Source organism: Kryptolebias marmoratus, linkage group LG6 (assembly GCF_001649575.2).
Source record: "Kryptolebias marmoratus isolate JLee-2015 linkage group LG6, ASM164957v2, whole genome shotgun sequence".
NCBI classification, from domain to species: Eukaryota; Metazoa; Chordata; class Actinopteri; order Cyprinodontiformes; family Rivulidae; genus Kryptolebias; species Kryptolebias marmoratus.
The window spans coordinates 14,792,545-14,815,109 of record NC_051435.1 but is presented as its reverse complement, the minus strand read 5'-3'; the positions used below and the strand labels follow the sequence as shown (position 1 = coordinate 14,815,109).

The window sequence follows — 22,565 nt, the reverse complement described above, 5'->3', positions numbered from 1 at the left end:
GTTAGTTTGTCAAACGTCGGCTATTCAAAGACCTATCTGTAACAGATAAGATATTAAAAACCCATCTTCAAAAGATCTGAGCTTTCACTTTAAGTCTGAGGCAAGTCTGACTAAAAATACTTTTAAGAATTGAATTAATTTGTGTAAAGAAAGGAGAATAATCCAAATTCAGACTCCAGTCCAGAGGCTTCAGATTTCCAAACCAGAAATATTTACTGCAGAATCAAACAGTGGATAAAAAGATGGACGAGAAGTTTTTGTTTACAATTGTTGTTCAAAGTGAAGCCATAACGCCCAGTTTATAAGAACTGCCATGTTGTATTTTTGGAGCCAGGGTCTGCGCACCACGCTTACTCATCTGTGAACAATCATGGTGGTTTTTAAGTGTAAAATAATAATCACAATTAAACATATTTACATTCAGCAACAATGTAAGAACTACATGAATCAATATAAGTCAGCTTCTGGAATAAAAGATTGAGGTATATTTTTTTATTACTTAGTAAAAAGTTAAATTTGCTTACATAGATTCAAACTTACATCAAGCGAGCATACAAGAGGTTCTCATTTTGTTTCTGCTTCAACTTCCAGGTTCCATTCCTGTGTCAAATTATAATGTTCTGTATGTCTACGTGTAGAATAGTGACGGTGTTTCTCTGTCTTTTCTGGTATCCTTATAATTTTGCTCAGCTTACCTAAAAGGACCCGGCTCTTTCAGGTCCTTAACAGCTCCTTAACTTGGTGGTGAGCTGAGACAAATGTTGCAGATCTCCACAGAGGACAATAATTCCCATCCCAAACAAAAACTTAACAACATGACAAGGCAGCAAAGGATTTGACAAGGAGCTATAGAAGGTGTGATGATTACAGACACAGAACATGTGTGATAATTACCAAACAAGGATCAGGTGTGCAGGAGAAGCTGTGGGTTGGACTGAAGGAAGCCCATAGACAAAAACCTCAACAGACCCACCAAATGCAAAACAACAAAAACTGTACAAGACCAAGGCTAAAGCACAAAAAACTGACCATGAAATAACCATAATGACGAGAGCAGTTTATTTATGTAAATATTTAAGAAGAAATGCAGTTTTGGGCAAGTAATCGACAAGTGATCAGCTAAGGGGGGAAATTGCAATATTCAGTGAAAAGTAGGTGATCAGTTGATAATAAGATTTGGCAAATTTCAATGTTTTCCAGTGATACTAATTTATAAAAACTCAGGTGTAAAGACGTGGAGGAACCAGTTGTTAATCTGTTTATTGCAGCGGAGCACTGATGTTTCAGATACTATTACCGTCTCATGAGGGACCATGGCTGTTATCATTAGGATGTACCTTTACCATTGCTAAGTGACAATAAAACTTAACTTTATACAAGTATTTTTTTTATATTGGCTACAAATGTCAGCTAGTAGAAACACACACTATTCTCATGTTAAGACTCTGTCCATCATCCAGGTTGTGAGGATATAAACCAAATCAGTGTGAGATAGTTATCATCCACAAATGCTATATTACCAAAACAATCAGTCCAAACTTCAGTTCAGGGAGAAGTGAAGCAATAATAAAAAGAAGCACAGCTACCACAGCTAACTACACAAACACGTAGCGGACACAGAACATCTGGACGGAGGTTAGGATGGAACATCTTGTCACTGATCTGATGACACCAGTGAAATCTGAGTATTTTAACGTTCTGGTTTTTTATTGTCGGGAGTTGAAAGTGTTCCCATCCACCCACGGGAGGTCCTCAGCAGGAGGTTTGTGATCCTCTCATCTGTCCAAAGCTGCTCTTCTAATCTTTTATCCAGGACAAAAGAGCCCATGTTATGAACCCAAATGTGGTCACAGGTTTGTCTGGTTTAACAGAATGTTAGGTATTGTCTTACTTGTAAAGTCAATAAGGGGCTTCAGTTTGTTTGTCTTGTATTTCCTAATGCTCAGAGATGTGACGTTGACTGAGAATCAGAACCTCCTGTTTGGACTCCTTCATAATCAGTGAAAGCTCCCGGCCAAACTATTCAGGGTCGAGCACAGACGCACAACCATGATAACCCTGTACCCAGAGTGGGGTCAGGCTGACTTCAGAAAGGCCGTTATGAAACGATTAGATGGAAAATATTCTTGCTTTTTTGGCCCTTTTCTTAACAAACAAGAAGTTAAGCTTCATGTTGACCTTTCCTTACGATTTCTTTCCATAGCATCATCTAAATCTGATTACATTTTCCAACTGTTTATTTAGTGTGCACAAAAACGAGTTTCTCTCCCTTGGCGGTCATTTCATGTGGTCAGGATGTGCCACGGGTAATTCCTGGAGGAGATTCTGGAGGAGGAAGAGCACAGATCCACAGACTGTTGGAGGGAAGTTTTGGTAGTGGGATGTCGGCTTAGTTACAAATGTTCTAGGACATCGCAGGTGGAATCCAAATTGAAAAAAGGAGCCAGCACACGTTTCATTGTCATACAGCTTGCTGGAAGCTAAACTTTGTGATCTGACTTGATTTGTTTGCCTCGTTGTTTCTAAGTGTCGACAGGACAGCTTGTAGCTTTGACTGATTCTTCCGATCACACACACACACACACACACACACGCAGACAACAGCTGAATATGTCACTGCGACTGACCACCAACCAAGCAGGGCACCCTGGGAAGGTCCGACCTGCCTGCTGTAAAAATGCCTTCATTTGGAAATGTTGCTTTTTTGTCTTCCTATTTTAACAGGTGTCTGTGGGCAGCAAAGATAACTGACCTTGTTACTCAAATACCGTGGCAGGTATGCCCCACATTTAGCTTGTGTGACTGTGTGTGTCCCCCCGCCTCTGACATCTCTGACACGGAGAGGATTAAACGAGTTGGTTAAACGTTGTAAAGCCGTTTTTTATTCCCCTAGGTCTGACTCAGGCATCATGGAGGAGATGCTTCATTCAAATGTGTCACAGCTGCATTTCCCCTCTCGCACATAAAACACTTGCCTGTCCCACGCTAATATTTTCCGCACTTAAGATCCACTCGTACGTTCATTAGCCAAGAGATTGGTTACTTCCCCAAAGTGCGCTGCCATGGTCAAAGTGCACTTTGGCTGTTTTCACGGTAAAATTGGTGAGTCTTAAATGTCATTTGTGGTCTGGATGGAGATGCTGTAATGGATATGTCCATGTGACAAGGAGGTGGGAAGTGGAGTGGGACGGAGGGGAAGACTTGCGAGGAGGTGATGAGGGTGCGAGCCCCAGAAGGGAAAAAAAGGGGTGTCTGAGCCAGTCTTGATACCCCGTGACAAATCTGTTAGTTTCACTCTGGTCTTTTACCTGCTGCCAAATTGTCTCATGGATGGAGTGTAAGACAGTGGTGATAGTGTCTTTACATATATGTCTTTGTGGGTTTTTGCTTCTCTGGATAGGTTTTTGGTTGATTTTCCAGCAGCTGTTCTTTTTTGGATTGCGTTTGACTGTAAGAACAGATGGATGACTAAATGATGGTGTTTGCACAAAGGCTTGATTGTGTTGGTATAACTTTTCCAGAAAACACAGACAGCATTTAGGAAAGAAGTTACTCTTTTTGTTGCCTATGTATCATCTCTACAGAGTGGTGAAGTTTTTGTGCGAAGCATCAGGAAAGAACCAGTCTTTCAGCTCTGTTAGTTGTGTTTTTGACCTGAAGGCCATCATGCAATATGAATTATATAGCAACATCAAAACAAATCACATCTCATGTTAGTATGTTTTGAAGGTGGAAAACCTTTTTGATTTTAAGAATAAATTCAGAAGTAAGAAGCAGCTCTTGATTGCGAGCAGCTCTTTGGTTGAAGTCTCTCCAGTGTTGGCATTATGTGCTCTACCAACATTAATCTAACAGGACATTAACTCCACATTGTTTCCAAATGTTGACCTCCTTTAACGATGTAGGATGAGATAATGCTGTACGTGCTCACTGTGATCTGTCCTTTCAGTTGAACGGTATGTTTTCCCTTCCCATCTCAACAAAGCTTGAAGCCTTTGCTGCTGTGACTGATTGAGACAGAAATAAACACACAGACAACCATACCCAATCACACTTGATACAAACATCATTGCACTTTTGAGCTGCATTTATTACATAGCCTGATTTGTGTTTATCCACCCATAAAAATGTCAGTCCTTCAAACACTGTCTACAGATTGGAAAAGAAGTATTAAACAACACGAAGAGCTGCTGTTGGTGCTAATAGAAACAGGAAATGTGTCAAGAATATGAGACCCATTATGCTTGGTTCCAAGTTTGTCTAGTTGTTCATTTCATTGATGCCTTGTCGAAGTTTCTCCTTAATTAATGTGATGTTACGCAGAACATCACATTAAAAGAAGAAAAGCAGAATCCAAAATGGTTGGGGAAGTGAAGCTTGAACTTGTTTGTCAACTAGTTTTTCTTTGTTTTTCATTTTTTTCCAAGAAAGGCTGAAGTTTTTTTGTTTGACTTAACCTTTCTGAGCATCACAGACTCTGAAACGTCACGGCATCACAGTGCTGTAAAATTAAAACAAGTGCAGCAATTTATGTGTGTTTCTGAGTAAAAACTAACACACTCACTCATATTCTCTAACATAGACATCTTTGCACTAGCCTATATTTTTCTTTACACGTTGAAGAAGACATATTAGTTACAAAATAAAAGTTAAGCATAAAGGCCAACCTAAAAATTGTTTGACTTAAAACGTTTGGTTTACATGACACAGCAGAACCTGGTTATAACCAGATCATTTTAAGTTACTGGGTTTGGCAAAGTGTGAAAACATCACTTAATGTAACAGATTAGGCTTTAGAAATAAGTGTTATGTCTTTGAGCTCCAATAAAAGCCCTTTAAGCATTCCCCTTTAGCAGTTAGTTGTAAATTACATGTCTAAATTATGAGTGTAAGTAAAAAGAAAAAAGAAAAAAAAATACATAAAAAATTCTTTGTTTTGTAAATACAGCCTTACTATCAGGCCAAGGTCTGTCACTTCTTTCACCATGTCCTTTCTGAACCTTCAAACATAAAGACAAACAGCTTTGGTTTTGAATTCCATCTTGCCGTAAAGATGTCCTACACCACTGTATTTAAGATTAAAGTCCTAAGTTTTGGCTAAACATGACACAGACTTACAAAAATATGTAACATCTTAATCTTAGTTTGATTAAAGAAATGCTGTTAGTGACAGAAGACGAGGTGGTGTCGGGACATTTCAGACAAAGGGTCTGAAAGATGACAAAAGTGGTCCTAAGTGGGTGCAGATGCAGTTCATTTCCTTTCTGATGAACTGCTTTTACCTTCTGCACACACACTTCAGTATTTAGGACTTCCTAAACGCAAATTCCAGTTTTTAGAAGTCCAAAAAGGACACCTTTTTAACAACACAATGAAAGTTTGAAGTGATTAGGATAGAGCAGGGTAAAAGGTTGGTTTGTGTAACGGGTGCTGACTAACGCAGGGTGACAGTACAGATGTGAGGGAGACACATGTTTCACATTTGTCCCACTGCAGATTAACTGATTCAGGCTCCATCTGACATGTGATGTGTATTTCATTATGTGTAGCCTTTCAACAAGTCAGAACATTAGATCAGTGGAGGCATTTTTGTATTTCTGTTGGCTAAATGTAACATAAATCTGTATTTTAGGTGTGTTTTTCCATCCGCCCTTCACTCCTCTGACTACTTATCATAAGTGAGGAAACTGTAACTCTGTGTTTTTGCCAGACATTGTACAAATGGATGAGGGAATTGATGGAACTAGCAGACTGTGAGGACCTGAGACAACTTGTGTATCCATAAGTAGAGCCTTGAACCTCTTTCCTGTCAGAACAGATGCTTTCTTCATCTCCTTCTCCTTTTTATGTTGCTGCTGCTTAAGGCTGAGTTCTGCCAGATAGCTAAACAATGAGAGCTCCCCGGTTTTGTAGCTGTTTTTTTTTTTTGAAGCCTTAATCAGATAACTTAGTAGGAAACAAGCTAAATCGGTCACATGAGCGGGTTCAGATCAGAGGAAGAGGGGATATTCTAATCTCTAAATGCTAAGATGAATTCAGGGGGTAATTTAACACAAAACAGAGCGTTCTCCAGAGTTTTTGTATGAACTTATGATGGTGAAATCTTTACGTGACAGTCATTCTGTATGTGCAAAAGCAGTAAGTTAATGGCAATGCAATGCAGGAATAGTATAGAAATAAAACCAACAGAGAGCAGCATTATCATATGGATGATGGACTCAGTCACCCATTTGTTTCCTGTAATTCAGAGACAAAAACTTTCTTTTTGTCCTCACAATTCTCCTATAATATTATACTCCTGTCTTACAAAATCCAGTGTTGTATTGACAGTCATTTAACAAGGGTTTTATTTCTGCTTTAAGGACCAGCACAGTGGACATGCAGTATGTTTGGCTGCCACGGATAGAAAGAGCAGAGCTATAACTATGTGAAATACTGTACATAACCACATACCTACACTTTCTGTAGACTCCCAGACAGATGCATCTTCCGGCTGCTTGTATGTAAAATGTGTACGTGCTTTGAAATAATTACATTTTTATTTGAACTTAAAGTAGGTCAGTGGCCCAATTTCTCAGTTGGTAATCTGAAATATGAAAAAACCTAACAACCACTAGATGTACCTAAAGTAAACAACAACAAGTACAAACAGTCAACAATCCATGTCTTTTTTAATCCCGACTTTCCTGAAAGTTTTCACTCCCTGTGAATACTCTGCATTTAGGCCCTGAAGCAAAAACAAACAAACAAAAAAAAGCACAAATCTTTAGAATAAGTTCTAATGACATTCATGGTCTTTTAAACATTTCATGTAGTTCTGGGATTAGGTGGCAATCACACTACTTCCTACACCACTTTATTTGCTATATAGCAAAAAGCCTCGGCCTCAGCTTTTATACCATATATAACATTAATAACATTATAACATTTATAACAAAGAAAAACAACATAAAGACTCAGGGCAACAGCTAATATTAGCATTTAGCTGCTATCCTTGTTGAATCTAGACTAGAACAGAGTTAATTCAAAGAACTTTCTACAGCAGGTAAGATATTAAATGCTTATAACACTTGCACAGAACTCCAACTCTAAAGAACTGAACGATTCTTTTAAACTACTACTTTTTCTTTTTTACAAGCTTGCACATTTTGATAAAGTAACATGTTTATAGTGTGAGTATTTTCTGGATTGAGCTCATGCATGGCTATGGTTTGGAGAAATGTTCACATTTTATTCTGCCGATTTCTCTCTTAGTACTGCTTCACAGCACCATCAACTCTTTAGCATCGTGCCCTTGTTTAGCTTTAAAACAAGTGAATATAAATAACTTTGGACAGTGCTTTTTTATGCACATTATTGTTTGTGTGAGAAACATCCAGACTGGAAGTATTGAGTCAGTACTTAAGTCCCAGAGGTCACCCCTTGTCCTCACGTGGTGACTTTATTCCCAGATACTAGAACACTCTTGAGAGGGACGCAGGCCTGACCCAGCCCCTTCTTGTCTTTGTGAGCATAAAAGGAAAGGAAGAGGCCTTCCTCTGTGGAGAAAGAATGGCTTCCTCAATCACGTATCCGGTGGCAGAGTGCTGCACATTCACAACAGAACCGCTGGCAGAGCTAATGCGCACAAACTCTTTTTCTTAAAAATAATAAACAACTTATCATGTGGATCTTGACAGTTTCCCTCTGCTCCTTGCCCCCCTAGAGCTAGTATGTAAAATAAAACAAACAAAGAACATTTGTGTCCCTGTGTGATTAAACTGCAGGATTATTAAATTTGGACAAAAGCATTTCTTTATTTGTTTGTGTGAATCAACTCCCCACCCTCCCAAGATCAGAGATGTATGGATAAACAAACATACCCCTTCACAGATAACAGAAAGCCCATGCCTCCCATTAGCGATAGTGACAATACTGAGTTCTGTTTTATTATGCACTTTTCGCCAAAAAATCTCTTTCTTCTGCAGAGTGTTAGCTTTAAGGACAAGGGTGGAGTGCCGGAGTGAGTGTTTGTGCAAGAGCTAGAGCTGGAAAGTCCCAACTGAGACCAAGAGATTTGCTGAAGTCTGCCTTAATTTGTTAACAAGGTAGCGTTCCATCCACATGCTTACCCTTACATCCACGGTCAAATTCCAAGGAAGTGATGAGAGTTAGCAAGATGACCTTTAATTCGAAAGCTCTGCTTGAGCGTCTGAATCCCCTTGAAAGGGCTGGGCAGAGGTCACAGGTCAACAGGATGATCCGGAGAGGGTCATGTGACTGGTCAAGATGGGATGCAGATGAATGACCTGATTAAGAAAGGTCAGTGACCTTTGTAATCCAAAGCTGGAATAATATATAGGTGCTGTTTGATGCTTTAATACGCTGCAGAATTTCAAAACGCAGCTGCCTTCAAGACAGCTTGGAGGTGAAGCTTACATTGTTACATGATAACAAATTGAAGTGATATGGTGAACAAATTTCAACTCGGTCAGCTTGTTTTTGTTTAAAGTAGCTTAAGGACACAAGAAAGGTTTGGAATTGGTGAAATGAGACAGTTGAGACAGTTACTCGTGAAAAGACATTAACAGTTAGTGCCATCCAGCAAAGTCTGAGAAATTTAGTAGAATAATGTTCCCACAGCTCACCAACAAGTGTCGTTGTAGCTGGTTCTGCTCCGGGGCAGAATGGTAAGACAGAGGATTAAAGATCGGCGCGAGATGAGTGATTAGTCCAGGTGTGGTACATTTCTTATCCCTTTTGTTGTTTGCAGTAATGTACTCAAATTGCAAACTGACAAAAAAAACGGAGCTAGCCAAATGCCAGCCGGCTCCTTCCCTGAGTTAATATCGTATTGGTATTAAGTTGATAATCTGTGTGACTCAGTAGCTGGCCGCATGGACTGTATAAAGTGCTGTTTGGCAGTAGCGTGTGCTGGCAGGAACACCAAGCCTTTCTTTCTGTGTCTGTACTGAGAAAACACCACTGTAACAGGCGCATCACTTCATCAATTGAATTTTACACGTGAGAATTCTTGGGTGGGCTTTCTGAAACTGTGCTGCTGAAAAGGACGGTACACTGTTCACCACGTGGGCCGTTAATCTCAAGGGATGAGTTGCGTTCACAACCATCTCCACATCTGGTTACGTTGCCTTAATTGAATTAGTGTAAAAATGTGCGCATTTAGTTCCAAAAGTTAGGTAACATGTGACGTTGCGTTGCATCGTAATGGGTAAACAAATTAGCTAATAGTGTGTTTGTTAATACTGTATTCAGCAACTATATTTTTTCATTAACTCATTTTTTATGTCTTTAAGCTGTCATTTTATGGGTCTGCTCAAATATGAACATTTTCCCACAGAAACATAAATATTAGTACGCCTGCCAAGCTATGATTTCACAAACGTTCCCAGTGTCTGGAATTCATTTTGTTTACATCCATTGCATGTATGTGTTTTTAATTTGTGTAGGTATGAGCTGAGTCCCTGTGTGTGCGAGAGTCTCGCAAGCAGATGTGTCTGCTTCTGGTTATGGGAGTCCTGAATTATTTCTGTGGTGTGGATAATTCCCTGCAGAACAGGTCATGTTTTACATCGAACCGGAGCAAAGGTGCTTTGTGAAATGAAAAGGGAAACACAGGCTTCAAGTGTAATAAGTGTTATAATGCTTTATCTGGATAACTGATGTGTAACTCCTGTGGTGTCTTTGAAAGCCACATAAAGTCAAAATTATATATGCAGGCTCAGAAACATACATACACTCCCATATTTGGTTGAATGTGTTTTGCAGCAAATTGCACATCAGCTACACGTTTTGTTTATGGATGGATATTTTCCAGCATAGTCCACAACGTCATCCAAGAGGCTCAGGCTTATCACTTGTTCTCTTGTTAGAGATAAAATTTAACATTTTGATGTCATCCATTTAGTAGGTCAGGTTTGGTGCTGAATCCACATAGTCAAGAAAAGCTATTTAAATGACTTGGACAGAGTCAGCAAGACATTATTATTTGTTTTAATAGCTCCTCACAATATTTATCACGTTGTCTCAACCCAACTACAAATTCCAGGCAAGAAACAAGTCACACCAAGTGTCACAAAAAAAGGACAATCTACAGTCAGTTTTATTTTAGGACTATGCAATGACTGGTGCTAATATGGGACTCAAATATATGTTTGGAAATAAATAAATCACAGGTGCATTCACATATGAAATAAAAGTTGACCTAACTAACTTGGTACCCCTCCTTTAAAGCTAGTTCTGGTGTGTGCACATGCAGCTCATCGTCTCTCTCTCACACACACACACACTCGCTTGTTTACAGAGCAACCTGGACTCAAGTCCTGTCTTCCAAGTATGGCAGTCAGACAGAAAACTCCCCTCCTCCACTGCTATTCTCTCATCCTGGCCTCAATAGCAGAGTTCAGGAATGTTAGAGTGGCATGGTTCAACCCAGCGCCGGCTGAAAAAAGGCACGAGTCACCTTTCAATACCACCCTTTTCTCTTTTATAATTTAGTCCCTCTCCTCTTGTTTTAGCTTATCTGCTGGTTGTAGTGAGAAGCACGTCTTACTTATGATAAGCAAAAAATAAGTCAACAGCAATAATCACATTGTGCTCCAAAACTATCCCATTTGGTGCTGCTTAATGAGCCCTGCTCCAGTTAGATCCTTCAGAGATTTATGGAGTAAAGTGTCCAAATTGTTTCCATATGGAAGCAATAATCTGTGGTTAAATGAAGTTAGTACATATTTATGACTGACTTACACAGGTTAAGCATGTATGTCACTGTTGTAAATTGACTGTGACAGAGCAGGAGCCCATTTGATGGCTCATAATGAGGGTTCCGTATACAGTAGATTGACTTCTAATTGCCACGCTGGAATTTTGACCGAGTTTAAAGGGACACTTTCAGCACACAGGAAAAGAGAAGAAGAAAAAAAATGTGTCGTGTAACTAGATTTGTTATTTCAGTCAGTCCACAGGAGGGCCCAGATGTTTGTGTGAAAGTTCACTGATATGTTAACAACTTTGCAAGGCTGCACAATATTTACAGTTGGGACACAGAACTAAGTTTCATCGGATGTCATCAAGAGTAATTAGATGAGCCAACTCGATAACCCGAGGAGCCGAAACGCCCGAAACACAGCGCAGAATGTAAACGCAAATCTGTGTGACGCAACATTATGGCTAACCTCATTGGATGAATCTGGATTTTGACGGGTTGTGGCAGCCTAGATTGCAGGAAACATTGAAAATTTCTTTAATTTTCTCCAAAACAACCATGCAGTCATTCCTGTCAGATACAACTGGCATGCAAGACCAGAAGGAAGCCAGCAAAATACAATTGCTGCAGTCAGCAATGATTACAACAATCAAAACCCATTTTCTAGTCGCTGAAAGGGCGTGCAAGTATTCCGTTTGGACAGGTGGGAAAAACATGACGGATCGTTTAAATGCATCATACAGAGAATCCTACTGTAGAGATGTTACAGAGAAACTACACGAGGAATGCCGAGCATGCTCAACAAAAAGGAAAACGTGCAACTGATTTATTTGTTTTACTTCTCAGTAAAATCCATATCAGTGTGGAAGGAAGGCTCATCCGCTTCCGCGCAGCAGACGAGATAACCGAGGTAGCATTTCACAGTCAAACCTTTTCTCTTTTTCTTTTACATTATTAAATGACTGAGCAGAAAAAAACCCATTTTTGGCGAAAACCGACAAGTACTGTAAACACAAACGTTTTCTGTCGTGCCAAAGAACGGTCGTTTCATTTTTGGCTCATTTTCCCTTAAATATACCTTCACTGGAATGCCATCACATAACACATTATCTTAACACGGAGTTCTTTTTATGTTTTATTTATTTCTGTGTGTGATAGATGTGAGGAAACAGCCTACATTAGAGTCCACAGCCACACCAAGATATGGTGGAGGTTTCGAAAATACTTGAGCAGCGGTGGGAGGTTATGGCATGTGGAATGTGGGGGGAATGTGATGTCGTTTAAAAAAAAAAAAAGGCCTGCTGATGACATTGACCAGATGTTTGAGTGATCTTTAGTTTCCTTTAACATGGAGGAAAGGATGCAGGGAACCAGCTCCAGCTGCTGCACATGTACCGTCCATGTGGAGCAGCTGCAGCCGATGAGAATGTTTTCTGCCCTCATGTGGGAATGATCAGAACTGCCCCAATGCCGTTCACAGAGCCGTTGCACAGCTTGGATTCAGTGCAAAAAGTAGGAAATGTTCACTTGCCATGTTTGGAAACTGGATATTATTTCTGAGAAGTGGATTTACACACTGTGGAAAGAACAGAGGTTCTGAGTCATACAACCATGTAAGACTCAGTGACAAACTGTATGACTGTACTCACTGAGCTACTAAAAACACTCTTTTTTTGTTTTTTATACGTTTGTAAAAAGTGTCCTGAAAGAAACCTCATAGTTGTGCAAACATTGCTTCTCTCTTGCATTCATTGTCCTCCCACAAGTCATTTAGGCGCCATACATCTGTCACAAAGTGTTTTCGTGAGAAATTCAAGGTTGGGAATGTAGTTTGACTGTAGGCGGTTATGACAGCTTTCTGAATTGATTGGTTGTGGAAAAAACTGGGAAAAATCCCCTCTGAATATTTATTTAGTTTTTTAAAGTCACTTTGTGCTTTTTATGTTTTCCCACTTAAGTTCTTCTTCTTATTATTATTATTTTTTTTGCTTTGTACAAGTTCAGCAGCTTCAAAACCCAAAGTACACACCATATGGAGATCTTTTCCAAATCAAACACTTAGTACATGATGAATTTACCATAAAATATGTTTGGATGATACCAGCCAAAAGACTGAGCAGCTGTCTTATACTTTGGCCTTTTTGAAAGAGTGTCTTAAAGGGTAAGTTTGGATTTTTTAAAGTGGTGTTTTGTTGATTTATCAGTCGTCAGTATCTTACCTGCAGTAGAAATAACTCACAACATAACCAGTGTGGCATATCAGGCATGAGCTCCCCCTCAGGAGATGGGCTAATGGCTAGTCAGAGTGGGCCCAGTTCCAAAGCAGATTTCTGCCTTCTTACAAAAACTCCAAAATGTTTTAGTCGTACACTTTTTTATACGCCTTCACATTTTTGTTGTTTGCCTCATATGAGGACACAGGGTCTCAGGAGGTTAAAGCATGTAAAACTAATCATGCAGACCCCAAAATGGAAACAAAATGATTAACTTTGTAGGACCAACGCAGAACCAAACTCTCTTGGGAAGCCTGATCCAGTGTAACGGTTTGTGCTTTCCTCGGCTGTAACATCGTGTTTCTGATTAGCAAGCAGTGTTGAAAACAGTCCAATAAACTCACTTGGTTTTATGTTTCTCTGATTTGGGACTGTGTTAATGTTGAGCCCTCTGGAGCAGAATTCCCTGCGGATTCAGGCCTTTAATCTCAAGAGCAAACATTACTCACCACTTCCTCTTCCCCTGGGCTCGTCTCAGAACTGGACTTTTTTTTTTGTCTCCAGTGATGTCAGACTTATCGAAGAAGTGTTGATGAGTTTTTGGGGAAAACGCCTCATCAGATGGGATCCCCGGCACGTCTGCCACATAGCATCAATCCAAACATTGCACAATAGCAGATGATCTCTGAATGTGCCTCAGATTTTACGAGCTCCACGCATTTCACAATCCTCTGTTGGCATTCTTTTACATCCATCTTATATTCTGTCAAAACAAACTGTCTGGTTTGTGTTTCCTTAGCAGCCCCAGCCTCGGTAAACAATCACAAACGCTCTGTCATAAACACACAATCATGATAAGGCACTGTTTTGTGCAGTGCCCAGTAAAAGTAAGCAGTCTGCCAGCACACACCATGGCGATTTTCACAGTTTGGAGCCATCTAGACCTGCTGTCCATCCAGACGTGGGAATGAAGTAAACTCTTGTCTGGGAACATGTGAGTCCGTCTGCAGCAGACCTGATCCAGTCCCTCCAGAGCTGACAGACTCACCAACCACTGAGTACTGACAGTGGATATTAATACTCATTACTACAGAGCCTCAGCCCTGAGGATGTTTGCTCTGAGAAAGATCATACAGCTTCAGGGCGGAGCCACATTATCTTCAGCTCTTTACATTCTCACAGTTTCCACTTTTGACATTGTGGTTCTTCAACTAGAAGTGTCCAGAATAGCAAATGTTATCAGGATTCAAGTACGGTATTTTAAAGACATGGCTTTCAGAGACGGTTCATCCGCTGTAGATATCTTTTCAGGCCTGACGCGTTTTCTTTTGTCTTCCATTTGTTCACCTTTTCGATTGTTTTAAGCACACAACTAATATGTTGTCATGGTCAGGTCGCCGAACTAGACAGAAAATGTTTGAAACAGCAGCCAAAGTCAACCTGAAAGAACTTTTGATCAAGACCACTTTAAAAGATTACAAGAAAGTCTGACTGCTTGAAAGCAAAATGTACATGTAATCTTGGCTTTTGTGTGTGTACTTGTGTTTTATCTCTTTCATGTCGAAATGGTATACATGCTCAAACAGTTCCTGCCTTCTAGTACCCTCTTTTTTCGTTTACGCCAAAGATTTGTATGATAAGGTCTTCTTTAAATCCCCTTTCGACTTCGGGCTCAGATACCAAATCGCACAGATCCAGTGTTTGGTTTCATGAGTCGTTAACAAGACAAATCTTTTGTGCGAGTGTCAGGTGAGTCTCTGAGGCATCTCTCCCTGGTGGTGTTTGGGTTTATGACGATGCGTAAAAGATGTAGAAGAAAAAAAACAGGCTGCAGAATCAAAGAAAGACCCTTCTTATCTACCTGCAGATCAACTGTGCCGTGCTTGGAGATCCAGCAGACACCAAAGGGTGGAGCTTTTCATGCGCCTCCGGTGTCCCAGTCACGCCCTCCAACATGCAGTAATGTCTGCTGAGCCCGGTTGTGTCTGAAATGGGTGACAAAAAAGAAAAAAATAACTACACTGAACAATTATGAGGCAGACAGAAAACAACAGGCAGATGAGAGAATTTTTTTATCCTTAAAACAGCTGGGATTCCCATCAGCAGACCTGACACACAGACATGTTCTTCCCATTGAATTAGCGTGCCTTCACTGCTTTGGTGAGCCGCCAAAGTGATCCCGCTCAATCCAGCACCAGGAGCCATGTTTCTGGGTCAAGATCGGTAATAATAAAACCCACATGTGCTGCTTTCACAGAGTCGATGTTTGTTTCCCCTCTCTGCCTCATGACGCTAATCTGTTCTGAAGCAGGTGTTCATTAAACCTTTTTTGTGGCATGACAGGGGAAAAAAAAAATCAGGCAGCTGGAAGTGTTGAAGCGATATTGACTGAGGGAGAGAGGTGTGGGGCTGGAAATGGCAGAGTGTAGCAGGCCACACAGGTGCAATAAAGTGCAGAAAAATAAAATGAACAAGTGCACTGTGGGAAGGCTGCTAAAAGTCTTGGGAATGCTGTTGTGGCTGCCACATGTTGGTTTAATTAACAGGTATGTTTGGCTGTAAAAAGGCAGATACTAAGACCCCGCAATTAGTGAGCGCAGAGTTGGATAAAACTTGTTGAGTGCCGTGGTTAGAAAATTAAAAGGGGGGTCATTATTTACGGAGGTATTTATTTGTTTCTTGTGAGTCAGAAAGGCAGAAATATGCACGGTTAGTGTAGCTGTGTGCTGTTTTCCCAAGCATTCAGACCCCGTCCAGGCTCTGACAGCATTCTGGCTGGAGGCCTTACACGTGAGTCTACCAACAGCTGGAAGTGGGAGCGAAAAAGGAAGAGAGGAGCAATGGAAGACCGAGCCAAGACAATGCGAGAGCCAGTTCCCAGGCCCGGCCTCTGGAGATCTCAGAGGAAAAGAGCAGGGTGGGATTCAGGGAGGTGGAGGGCCAAGACCAGCTGCGCTGATGTACTGATGTCCTACTGGCTGCAAGAAGTTCCACAAATAGGTGATCCCAGACTTGAAATAAACGTGTTTACGGATATTTGCCGGCGATAACGACTTAATCTTTTAAACTGAGGTTGTGGAAACAATGTTAAACAGTGTGTCAGAAGAGCTGGTTATGACAAACCACAAAATAAAATTATCTGACCAATCTTCAGCTGCTGCCGCCCATCACTTTCAGCCTATATTGACCTCAAGGCCCCAACCTTTTAGTTTCACGTCTTTACTCTAATGAGCCAGATTTATAGAAAAAATATGTTCCTTCGGATGATGATAAAGTTTCAGTGGCAAACCTTTTCTAAAAAAAAATCCTGTAAAGCTTAGCATTTATTTAAGGAATACATATTGCCCGCTGCCTTGCCTTTTGGTGCTCGAAGTATGTGTTGGGGATGACTCTCGGCTACTACCACACCAAAGTTTAGCTCAATATCTGTGAAACTGACTGAGTTACAGACATTTTATATTGGCTAAAGTCAAATATCTGAGGTTGAAGACGTACATTCAATGATTCCTTTCTGAGAGCTTTATTAAAGGCTGTTTGGTTTATAAGATATTTTCCTAACAGGCAGAGAAATGAACACACACACACACACCATTGCATTTGGCAGTAGGCAATAAAAATGATGATATTGTTTGATGTGTATATTTATTTAGGCAAATGTTCTTTATGAACTCAGACAAGACAAATAGGAATGTTCACAGACTGTTTTACTGCCCCTAAGTGGCCAAAAACATTTATACAAAGTGTGGATTTTTTTTTTACTCCCAAGAGATGGAGTCTTTATTTTTATGTTTCTCTTCATCTTCAGGGTTGTGGAACTTCGTGTGGAAAATGTGACTGCAGCGGTGTCAAAGGAGCAAAGGTGAGATTTTCGCATGTACTTTTATTTTTGTTGGGTGTCAATCCTCCTTGATCTCGTCTTTCACTTATTTGATTCTTGGGACTTGGAAGTGCAGCTTTTTTAACAGGAAAACATGAGAAAATGTTCCAGTCTCGACTCTTTTGGGTGATAAGCTCAGTGGGATAAACTTTAATGTGAGCCTGGGTGGAACCAGGTGGGACCTTGGTCAGAGACCTGTACGTGAACAAAGATGGGTTTCAATTAGAGCATGTCGGCACATGCAGTTGGGCTAAAGGCCTTAATCCCATCGGTTGGAGGGGAGCTGTGATTTACAGATGTACAGGTGGTCACAAACTGGCTGTGAGCCCAGAGCTGTCAGCACTCAGACATTGATGTTAATCACTGACCAGAAACATTAAAAAATTGCATTAGCTCTATGAACAGAGGGAGGTTTGCTTTAATTACATTATTTTCCCCTGAGGACTTAGCTTTAAGTCAACAAATAAATATTTTTCTTGCCTTTAACAATTAAGATATATCTTATTTAATGTTTCTGATTCTATTATTAGGATTAAAACTTTGCAAATATGTTCAAAGTTTGGGTCCCTGAACACTAATAGTGATTAAAATATACATGGTTTTGATGATTTTCTTTAAAAGATTAAATCTATAGACTTTATTTATCCTCTCTTAAGTTGTTTAATGGTAATGGTAATGGCTTGCACTTATATAGCGCTTTATCTAGTCCAAGGACCCCAAAGCGCTTTACACTACAATCATTCACCCATTCACACACTGATGGCGGTAAGCTACATTGTAGCCACAGCTGCCCTGGGGCGGGCTGACAGAAGTGAGGCTGCCATCACACCGGCGCCACCGAGCCCTCTGACCACCACCAGTAGGCAAGGCAGGTGAAGTGTCTTGCCCAAGGACACAACGGCTGAGACAGCTGGAGCGGGGGCTTGAACCAGCAACCCTCCGATTACAAGACAAACCCCTACCTCCTGAGCCACTGCCGCCACTTTCATTTAAAAATGAAAGTATAATAAAATGATAGGTTTAATAGATTAAATAGGTACTTGAACTGCTGTTTGAGTGTAAATGTGTTCAGCATAACCAGACATTTTATTAGCCTTATCCAAACAACAACAGTGAACAAACATCCTGTACATTTGACTATAACAGTTTGTACTAAGTTGTTTTTCAGGGGAGTCCACCCAGTTGTTGTAAAGTTGAAGCTCCTCTGTGTTTTTAAGCTGCTGAAAAGCCTCAAACAGCCTCCTGTGATCCATTTTTTCCAGTGAAACCATCACTTCCTAATGTTGCACAACACGAGTTGCCATGGTAACCCTGTGGTAATTTCCAATGTTTAACATACAATGTTTGTCCTGACTGATGTGAGCCAGGTGTGGGGGAAATCAATCCTAAGCATAATAGTTTCAACATGGAAAGTTTCTGTTCTTGTTTTGGATCAATGATTTTCCATCAGAGAGAAATGCTGCCATCTAGTGGCAGGTAGGAGAATGTCTCCAGGTCAATTTAGGACACTTAACCAACCAAGCTAATTTACTTTTGTTTTTTGTTTTTTAAACAGTGCTTTTAAACTAAATTAAAATGATGGTTTGGTGACCCCTCAAAATAAGTTGTTGATAAAATGTGTCACATTACAATAGCATTTAATAATGAAAAATTGCAATTTTGTTGCCTTGTTCTTAAATTTGTCAGTCTGTGTTGCAGGGTGAGCGTGGATTTCCTGGTCTTCAAGGTAACATGGGATTCCCAGGGATGCAGGGACATGAGGGGCCTTCAGGGCCAATGGGTCCCAAGGTTGGTGCACACGATCGGTCATGGCCTTTTGTGGGAAAACTGGCACTTCTCTATAATGAAAAAGCTTAAAAAGATTGCAGTTTTTCAAGCCTTGTCATGAAATAATTGAATGTCTTAAAACTCTAAAACTGGGTTTGACAAAAAATAAACTTTTAAAAGCTGGTGTAAGAGAAGCTTTAACCAGCACATTTGACCAATTTAGCTTAAAAAAATGACAAAACAGTCACTTCTTATAATATAAAGCACAAGAACATTCTGTAGAACAACATTTAGCAAAACCTTTGAATATTTTTTTTTAACTTTCCAGAAATGCTTTTGAATGATGTGTTAATCGTGATGTTATTTGTTGGACAGGGAGATCATGGTATACCTGGAGCTCCTGGGATAAAAGGAGTGCGAGTAAGTAACTAAAACGTCTGTGTTTAAAAGCAGCTGTGAAATAAAAAAAAAAACATGATAGACGAAGACTTTTAGTCCTCTAATCGCTGCGGTAGAACTAATTTTTCTATTGAGAGTAAATCAAATATTTTTTTGTGTTTTTGCAGGGCCCTCCTGGTCTGCCAGGAATGCCAGGAAATCCAGGACTACCTGTAAGTTAAAAACCTGCCATCATATCTCACATCCTGCAAAAACCCCAGTCGTCTCACCCTAATAAGAGACCTATCTTTGGTGGATGATGTTATTTAAATAACAAATATTTGCTTTGTTTTACCTCATCATGTAACATAGATGGTGTCTGTGAGATTTCTACTGTTTAAAATATGAAAATGTATCAACTGTTTATTTATTATTATATTTTTTACCATTCTAATTATAGGGCATCAATGGAAACGATGGTCCAGCTGGTCCACCCGGTATCCCAGGATGCAATGGGACAAAAGTAAGCCACTTCTAGCTCTGCTGCCAGTTTGTTCGCCTGAATTTTCTGACCTCTTGTCACACGTGTTGACATACAGTATACGACATACAGTTCATACCTTCTGACGGTGTGCCGTGTGTGTTTCAGGGCGACAGAGGACGTGACGGCTCTCCTGGTTTCCCTGGACTTCAAGGTCCTCCTGTAAGCAGCCACAGTTTTGTTTTTTGATTCATAATCTTAAATATTTTGGCTTCAAGATCTAAGCCGGTAACCGGGTTTGATGGAAACAATATGCGCATTTCTTTCTTTTCTTTTCTTCCCAGGGCATCCCGGGATCTCCTGGAATGAAAGTAAGCAACATTGTGAAGCTTTTAGGTTTTTACTGCATACAGGTTGTTCATCAGTCTTCTGTAAGTGACACATTTTTTTTCCTGTAGGGAGACTCTGGTGGCGTGATAGGAGTTATTCCTTTGAAAGGAGACCGAGGATATCCTGGCACACCTGGACTATCTGTACGTATCCAAGCATCTGTGTTTGTGACACAAAGGCGTATGTATGTCAGGAAAGGTCTTCCCACACTTGTTTCTCTTTTCTAGGGACAACCAGGACTCAGTGGACCTATCGGACCACCAGGACCTCGAGGATATCAGGGAATTAAAGTGAGTTACTGCCCCGACGAGGAGCTGTTCTTCATCTAATCATATCTGTAGCAGACTCTTCTAAGGCAGCTCATTAGTCTTATGAAATGAAATCTCTGTAGGTTTTTAAATAGAACCAATTCAAATCAATATTTCTGTGATGTTTGCTTCGTCTCACTGTTTGATTAAACGATTGACAGGGTGACCCCGGACCCCCTGGCCCTCCAGGAGAAAAAGTAAGATCATAAACGATAAAGATTTTCCATCCTCCGGGTCAGTGACTTGGCAAAGATTTCACAGAACCTTTGGTTTAATTTCTCTGCAGGGAGATCGGTTGTCCTTTGTGGGTGAAAAAGGAGAAAAGGTGAGATTTCTTTTCTTTTACGAAAGGTAAAAATGTCAAATTCTCATATGTACTTCCTATTATCTGGTAGCATTTTTCTGCATTTTCTTCTGAATCTGTTGTGTTGAGTTTAATAACCGCAAAAGTCGATATTGAAAAGGAACATGCAATACAGTACAAACTAAGTGGGGCTGTTAAGTAACTAGAAATCATCAATGTGAAGCTTTTAAAAACACCTATAAGATCACTGTTCTCTTAAAGTGTCCTTACAGCTCATTCACCTCCCTTTGAGCTTTTCTGTAATTTGATTTATCTTCACTGAGACTGGATGTTCATGAACATCTGCAGCAGATCACTCCTTAACAGAGGAAATTTGTTATGGCAGCCTTTACTCGTCAAAATTAAAGCAAGGGTCTGGTGTCAAAAAATGCAGTCTATAGAAATGATCTGCCTAAGTGTCTGACACATGGCAAAAATCAGAAAACACACCAGAAACATTCATATTAGTCTTTGTTTCACTATTGAAGAATGGGAGCTTTAAACTGTTACTTTCCAACAGCCTTTCTAACTCTAGCTTCATTATTTTAAATGTTTTTTTAATGTTAATACTTATTTTAAATTTTTATTATTTTTTTTCAACTTAAAGTTTCTGTTAAGCAATAGTTGCTAGATCCTTCAGCCGCCACCAGAGGGAGCTGCAGCTCCCTGTTCCTGCTTGTACAAACCATGTTAACATGGAGTATATTATGTTACATATATTACATTTATCTATATTATTGGTACAAACCTTTATAATTACACAAGAATGATGTAATGTGATGTTGTCACTACACTTGTAGCTTAATATTTTTCATAACAAACATTTTTTTGGTCTGATATATTTTGAAACAGTGACCAACAGTGTATCTCCCCTTACTCTATGTAAAACACTAAAAACCTTTCAACTTTGTAATATAGGCAGTTTAAATACAGAGTATGTAATGTAGAGAGGTTTTTTTTTTCCATGATTTGTTTGCAGAGGGGGCAATTCTGGCTCCAGTTTGTAGCCAAGCTGCTCGTATATCAAATAAAACTTAACAAAATCTGTAGAAAAAAAGGAACAGAATTTTTTTGTGTTTTGACAGCTGTGAGTGTTACTGTGTTTGTTACCGTCTCCCCTGCAGGGTGAGCCAGGACTTCGAGGCCCCCCTGGTCCCCCTGGGCGCCCCGAGGAACAGGGAGGAACGACCACGGTGTTCGTACCTGGACCACCGGTACCTACTCAGTCAAACAACAAATTATTAATCAAAAGCTCATTTATTAAATCTAAACAAGCAAGATGATTTGGATTATGAGTCATGTCCTAAATATGTTTTTTTTTTAAATGATTATTCCTGTAGGGGTTCCCAGGAGCTAAAGGGGACAGAGGAGACAAAGTGAGTATATTTTCTTCAGATATTTTAAGGTGTAACACCTGCGTTGGGCACGGACTGCTTTCTGTTATCTAGTTTTTTTTTTGTTTGGTTGGTTTTGAAAGGTGTGATTTGTTTTGCAGGGATTTTGCCTGCCTTATCAGCCTGGAGTCAAAGGTGAACCTGGGCCACCGGGACCACGAGTAAGTTGCAAAAGTAAAACAAAAGATATTGAATAAGTTAAATTAAACATTTGTCTGTAAGACTATCATAATTTAGAAAGGATGTTTAGGTATATTGTAGTGAATACAGTGATAACAAATAATAAAAGTACAGGTAATGTCTCATTCCTTGTTATCTGATGTGTTATTAACTGTCTGTAACTTTAGGGTAAACCTGGAAAAGATGGAGAAGATGGGCTGAGGGTAGGAATGCTTTGTTTTACCTTACATCTTCAAAGCTGTCCAACTGGAGTTTCTTTCATTTTGTCATTTCTGTCACTAATGTTCAACATTTTATCACGCAGGGAGAGAAAGGCTTCTCCGGAGCTCCTGGATTCCCCGGTTCACCGGTAACTTATGCACAACTAACGAGATATTCAGATATGTGGACGATACCTGGGTCAAAATTCAAGCAAAAGAAGTTGAAGCCTTCACCAGACACATCAACTCGGTCGACAACAACATCAAGTTTACCAGAGAAGATGCTGACGACAACAAGCTGCCTTTCTTGGACTGTCTGGTGCACATGG

The 22,565-nt window shown here is 40.0% G+C and overlaps 1 protein-coding gene across 2 annotated transcripts in view; it reads left to right on the top strand.

Moving 5' to 3' along the window:
* The window catches only part of col4a1 (collagen, type IV, alpha 1), a 39,507-nt gene that overhangs the window by 1,175 nt on the left and 15,767 nt on the right, over window positions 1-22,565 (top strand). Inside the window, exons 2-17 of one of the 2 annotated variants that reach the window (XM_017410233.3) lie at window positions 16,724-16,777; window positions 18,494-18,583; window positions 18,938-18,982; window positions 19,129-19,173; window positions 19,401-19,463; window positions 19,590-19,643; window positions 19,766-19,792; window positions 19,880-19,954; window positions 20,039-20,101; window positions 20,281-20,316; window positions 20,406-20,444; window positions 21,587-21,676; window positions 21,803-21,838; window positions 21,958-22,017; window positions 22,204-22,239; window positions 22,341-22,385. In XM_017410233.3, coding sequence (XP_017265722.1) covers window positions 16,724-16,777; window positions 18,494-18,583; window positions 18,938-18,982; window positions 19,129-19,173; window positions 19,401-19,463; window positions 19,590-19,643; window positions 19,766-19,792; window positions 19,880-19,954; window positions 20,039-20,101; window positions 20,281-20,316; window positions 20,406-20,444; window positions 21,587-21,676; window positions 21,803-21,838; window positions 21,958-22,017; window positions 22,204-22,239; window positions 22,341-22,385 — 858 coding nt within the window. Of the gene's footprint in view, window positions 1-16,723; window positions 16,778-18,481; window positions 18,584-18,937; window positions 18,983-19,128; window positions 19,174-19,400; window positions 19,464-19,589; window positions 19,644-19,765; window positions 19,793-19,879; window positions 19,955-20,038; window positions 20,102-20,280; window positions 20,317-20,405; window positions 20,445-21,586; window positions 21,677-21,802; window positions 21,839-21,957; window positions 22,018-22,203; window positions 22,240-22,340; window positions 22,386-22,565 lie in introns of both variants that reach the window. The other variant, XM_037976302.1, reaches the window with a different exon arrangement.